Raw genomic sequence first — 6,238 nt, 5'->3', positions numbered from 1 at the left:
TCAATCCAAGGTTCCCACACTAGGTTCCCACAGAGAATTCTCACCTAAGTGCACTGTACTTCCCGCGGAAGTACTTCCTGCGGAAAATTAACAGAGCAACAGGCAAAAGAACAACATTTGGCATTTGTTATCAGTTCAGGATGTTGATTTGAGAAGCGCATCGACACTTTGTTTACAGACCTATCCATTGCAGAGGATCTGGTGCTCTATCAACATCCCTTTTACCCTAACCCTTTCATCCTTATTTGTTTCTTGCCATTGTTTATGGCTTTCTGTTCATCCTTGGGGCCCATACTGCAGCCAGCTTGTTTTCTGAGAAGGATATTAGATGCTGGCTGGTATCATTCTTGGACAAGGGTCGGAGAGGGGCTTTTAGTCAGAGCATTTGGGCCTTGTGGGTATTCAATATTGTGAGCTGGTGTTATTGTGAGCTGGTGAGATGGTGTTATTCCTCCAAACTCTGATTTTAGTGATTTTGAAAACTTGTAGAGTCTCTCACACACACACCCCTGGTCAACTTACTAACACCTTATTGCAGCATTCTCAAACTTTTAGCACTGGGACCCACTTTTTAGAATGACAATCTGTCCAGGACCCATTGGAAGCGATGTTGTGGCCAGAAGTGACATCATCAAGCAAATTAAAATAAATAATTATAAATAATTAAATAAGGGGGAGCCAGTCCTGTTCCAGCTAGTGAATTTTCTCTGTAGTCTGCCTGCAATAACACGCCCCCCCAAAATGAATCAGTGAGATTTCCAGCCCTCCCCAGTGCCCAGTTTAAAGTTCTTCTATTTCAAGCAGACCAAGCTAAAGACCCACCTGGCTTTGCAAGTGGAAAACAGAAAACTTTCCCCTTACCAGTTCAAGCCTCTCTTTTGTCCTTTTTAGTGGGGGGGGGGGAGGCTGCCTTCTGGAGCATTTGTTGCACTCCAGCTCCATGGGATCGGCATCATCCTGGTGTCCTCAGATTCCCCTTTGCCTGGCCTGACCACCAGCCAAGGCACGTCTGCCTACTCATGAGTAAACGCAACCGTGAGGCTGCTTTGCTTTCCATAGGGCTCAATAGACTCGCAACTGGGAGGGAGTGTTTTTGGGGGCTGCATTCATTGGATCAGGACCATTCTGATGTCTTGGAGTCCTCTCAGCCTGCCCTTTCTGATAGACTAAGGCAAGTTCACTTACTCATGAGTAAACGCAGCCACGTGGCTTCGTTTTGGGCTCAAGAGACTCGCAGATGGGAGGGATGGGACCTCCTTCTCGGGTATTTTTTTTTGGCTGCATTCATTGGATCAGGACCATTCTGGTGTCATTGGATTCCTCTCCGCCTGCCCTTTCCAATGGACTATAGCAAGTATGCCTACCAATGAGTTAACGTGTGATACAGCTCACTTTCACTTTCCATAGGGATCCATTCATTTTTTCTTTCCAGTTTTATGGCCATAACTTTTGAAAGAAAGGAGCTATTTCAATTCTGTTTCTTGCATTCCATTCCGCTGAGAATTCTGCATCCAACAATGTATGGCACGATGGGGTAGCTCCTAATGGTGCAATTTTAGCACATCACCCCCCAGGGCGCGTCCCCCTGGCGCATCACCTGGTGCGGCCTGCACCCCTCACACCTGCCTAGCAACGCCATTAAGAAAGAGGCTGAACACAAGAAGATGCTCTGAACCAAGTCAACTATCAGTTCTCCTAATAATTGTAATGAAACAGACAGCCCAATCCTATTCTGGTCTCATGATGGCAGATCTTGTGTTTCCGTATCAAATTTTGGATGTGTTAGAAAGCACCTTGTCCTCTATCACAGGGGAGGAAGAAACTGCCTACATCCAAATGTTGTCTGCAACCTACTCTGCTCTTGTTGACCATGTGAGTGTTTTAGATTGTCATGTCAGACACTGTACACGTGACCCATGGAGTTCCTTGGTACTGGGCATGCTATCAAGAGTGCGTGTGCTAAATTCAGGAGAAGAGACATGGGCTCCTCATCCTTGGAGCCACAGACAATGAAGGGCTAAAACCAGAAGAGGTGGCTCATTTAAATATATACAGTCAGTTATTTTTATCCTCTAGGGTAGGTTCCTGGAAAATTGAGTGGATACAGTGTTAGCAGATACTGAATCATTGAGCCTATGGGAAACATGGGGTTCAGTTCCAGGGGAACCTCTTCAACATATACTCTATGCAGTTTTTGAACCTGATGTCTATGGGGTTAGGTCAGGGGTCAGCAACCCGCGGCTCTGGAGCCCCATGCGGCTCTTTCAGCCGTCTGCTGCGGCTCCTCTGGGTGAAAGTGGCAAAGGGGGTGACAGGAGGCACCTGTGTTGGGAGGGCAGGCTGCTTCCCTCCGCCCCCTGCCTTCCTCTCCCTTCACCCCCACCTGCCCCACATTGGTTTCCCTTTTCAATTTTACCCGCTCTGCAGGCTTAAGCTCCCTGTTTTTCCCTTCCCCAACTCTCCAGCAGGATGCCCTCCTCCTCAGCCATTGTGAGCCCTTGCAGACCGCCTTTCCCTGAGCAGGTCCCCACTCAGTGCAAAGAGAGGCTTTTCCTCCACAGCAGAGGAGACATCATGTGTGCCTACTCAGTAGTAAGCCCCATTACAGCAGATGAAGCTTACTCCCAGGAAAGGGTGCCTGGGATGGCAGCCTTGGAGCCTGCTCAAGGCCAAGCACAAGGACGGGTGAGTGGGAGCCTGCGCCCGCCAGGTCTGTTCTCGAGCAAGCCCCGCGGTTACTCCCAGGAAGGTGTGGAGGGCTGTTGCCTCAGCCTCCTCCTGTGCAGGTCTACTCCCAAGTAATCCCCACTATAGTCAGTGGGGCTTCCTCCCAGGAAGGTGTGGAGAGGACTGCAAACTGAGAGCTCCAACCAACTGCTCAGAAGTCCCATTGTAGTCAATGGGGCTTACTCCCAGGATAGTGTGGAGAGGGTTGCAGCCTGAGTGAGGGAGGACAGGCAGGCAGGGCAGAAGCTGGCCTGTGGCTGCCCCCCCACCTCCCCCCCAGCTCTGGCTTCTTCTCTTCCCCACCTCTGGAGTCTGTGTCCTTTTTTCCTTCCAGCAGCGTGCCTCTGGAAGGTGGGGGGGAGTTCTTTAGTATCCATGTAAGATAAGCAGATGTCATAACCGCCATTTGTATTGGAATCCTGGAAGATCTGGTGAAGAGGTAGATGTGGTGTCAGCAGTGGCCCCTTTAAGGGTAAGCCCTGGGCATCCAGCAGAGTGTGCTGCACAGCTGCAGCCACTTGAAGGCAATAGGGCCCTCAGGGATATAAGGAGCACCTGCGGCAGGAAGGGGGTGTGGGTTGGAGAAGGAGTGCAGGTTGAGGTGGAAACTGACTGACTTGGCTTATTGACGCTGACTTGGATACTCTGACTGATTTGACTGACTCACTTTGGAATCTGACCTTGGACTGTGACTTGGCTTATTGACTTTGGACTCTGCCCTGGATACTCTGACTGACTTTGTGACTAGTGGACTGCTGGAGACACTGGAGTTTGAAGTGTGGTTGCTGTGCCCAAGACCTGCTGAGGACACAGGGTCTGCTGTAGTGGTGGGAGGCTGCTGGCAGGAGAGAGGACCTCTGCAGGTTGAACAGGCGAGCTACCCTGGAGGTGGGGTCCAGCAGGGCTGCAGGGCAGAACCAGGGTCATTTGTTGGGGGAAAGAAGGGGAGCTAATTTGCTTAAAGTGGGCCTAATTCTCCAGGCAGAGAATGGCCTTGGAATCAGGCAAAACACCATAGAGGACCAGGTGTCTGAAAACACAGGACAGGAATGTGTGAAAAAACTAACTACAAGCTACAAGAGGGGGCTACATTATAAAAATGGGACCTATAAGAGCATAAAGGTGGAAAAAAAACTATATATGCAGTATTATCTTCATTTTAGATGTCAAAAGGGTTTTGTGGCTCCCGAGGTTTTTTTTCCTCCGGAAAATGGGTCCAAATGGCTCTTTGCGTGTTTAAGGTTGCCGACCCCTGGTGTAGCATGATGCGCTTCGGTAGGCCGAATGAAGTCACCGTCTGCCAGCTGCTGTGGAAGAAGCCCTCAGGGGAGGGGGAGGGTTTTTCCAGATAATAAATGCTGCATTTCACTCTCTGTGTTACGTTTCTGGTAAAGACCAGAAGTGATTGTGAGGAGCTCCAGAAGGATCTCTCCAGACTGGCAGAATGGGCAGCAAAATGGCAGATGCGCTTCAATGTCAGTAAGTGTAAAGTCATGCACATTGGGGCAAAAAATCAAAACTTTAGATATAGGCTGATGGGTTCTGAGCTGTCTGTGACAGATCAGGAGAGAGATCTTGGGGTGGTGGTGGACAGGTCGATGAAAGTGTCGACCCAATGTGCGGCGGCAGTGAAGAAGGCCAATTCTATGCTTGGGATCATTAGGAAGGGTATTGAGAACAAAATGGCTAGTATTATAATGCCGTTGTACAAATCTATGGTAAGGCCACACCTGGAGTATTGTGTCCAGTTCTGGTCGCCGCATCTCAAAAAAGACATAGTGGAAATGGAAAAGGTGCAAAAGAGAGCGACTAAGATGATTACGGGGCTGGGGCACCTTCCTTATGAGGAAAGGCTACGGCGTTTGGGCCTCTTCAGCCTAGAAAAGAGAAGCTTGAGGGGGGACGTGATTGAGACATACAAAATTATGCAGGGAATGAACAGAGTGGATAGGGAGATGCTCTTCACACTCTCACATAATACCAGAACCAGGGGACATCCACTAAAATTGAGTGTTGGGCAGGTTAGGACAGACAAAAGAAAATATTTCTTTACTCAGCGTGTGGTTGGTCTGTGGAACTCCTTGCCACAGGATGTGGTGCTGGGGTCTAGCCTAGACGCCTTTAAAAGGGGATTGGACAAGTTTCTGGAGGAAAAATCCATTATGGGGTACAAGCCATGATGTGTATGCGCAACCTCCTGATTTTAGAAATGGGTTATGTCAGAATGCCAGATGCAAGGGAGGGCACCAGGATGAGGTCTCTTGTTATCTGGTGTGCTCCCTGGGGCATTTGGTGGGCCGCTGTGAGATACAGGAAGCTGGACTAGATGGGCCTATGACCTGATCCAGTGGGGCTGTTCTTATGTTCTTATGTTTGTGCCAAAGGGTGTCACACAATCTAGACCTCATTAGTGGAGCAGAGAGGAATGGAGAGAGAGGAATTTGAAGAGTGCCAGTTGGTTCCTCCCCCAGAAGAAATTCTGTGTCTTTTGAAAGCTGCCCCAGGGTTTCAGGGTGGCATTTTTCCCCCACCATACATGGACATACCACAGATTGAACCTGGGACCTCTGTAGAAAAGCAGGGAACCTCCGGAACAGAGCCAGCATGTAACTTGCAGACTTAGAGTCCCCTCCTATCCAACATTCCAGCACTGATGCAGTCATGCCAATGGGGCATGCACTGCATCCTGTGGTGGGGGGGCAGTCACAGAGGCCTCCTTGAGGTAAAGGAACATGTCCTCCCTTTCTTTGGGGCTGTATTGTGGCCTCATCGGTGCTGGAAAGCTGGTTAGGATTGGGCCCTTTCTGTACCATCTGATGTATGTCTACTAGTAAGTCCCATTGTAAGTTCAATGAGGCTTACTCCTAGGAAAGTGTTATAGGATTGCAGCCTTAGGGCCCCAAATTTTGGCCAGTAATGTGTCATCCCCCTGTGCGCATCACTCGGTGCAGCCCACATGCTAGGATGACACGCACGGGGGGAGGGGGTGAAATTGCCTGGGATCTTACGTTTTCCTATTTACTCAGACTTGCTGTCTGCTGGGGACACTACTGATGCCACATGGGTTGGTAGACCTGGGCGTCAAAGACTTTTCCAGCTGTCTCTACCTTCCTTGTACCCTGTTTCTCCCCTCCCTATCCCTATTCTGCTTGCCTATCACCACCCTCCACCGCGCTGTTTCACTCGCCCCCCTTTGCAAAGGGGCCCAAAAGAAACTTTGTACCCCCTGATAAAATTCCTCTCAGAGGCCCTGGATACATCACCACACCCCCTGCCCAAGGCATTGCCTGGGCCACTGAATGGGAGGAGGTCCATCATGGGGTGACGTGCTGGCCTCCCATATGGGGTGACGCAAACCCTAGTGACGCCACTGATGCTCTCCAACTTTCCGGTGCCAATGCAGCCACAATGAAGCACTGAACAAATGTTCCCTTCCCTTGAGGAGACATCAATGACTGCCCCCCCATTGGACAAGTTTCTGGAGGAAAAATCCATTATGGGGTACAAGCCA

The 6,238-nt window shown here is 49.9% G+C and overlaps 1 protein-coding gene across 1 annotated transcript in view; it reads right to left on the bottom strand.

The window, feature by feature from the left end:
* The window catches only part of LOC136661490 (kin of IRRE-like protein 3), a 94,839-nt gene continuing 88,601 nt past the window's right edge, over positions 1-6,238 (bottom strand). The window contains exon 9 of the mRNA XM_066638772.1: positions 1-77. Coding sequence (XP_066494869.1) covers positions 1-77 — 77 coding nt within the window. The remainder of the gene's footprint in view (positions 78-6,238) is intronic.

This window comes from Tiliqua scincoides, chromosome 10 (assembly GCF_035046505.1).
Source record: "Tiliqua scincoides isolate rTilSci1 chromosome 10, rTilSci1.hap2, whole genome shotgun sequence".
Lineage (NCBI taxonomy): Eukaryota > Metazoa > Chordata > Lepidosauria > Squamata > Scincidae > Tiliqua > Tiliqua scincoides.
This window is presented reverse-complemented; position numbering and strand designations above follow the sequence as displayed.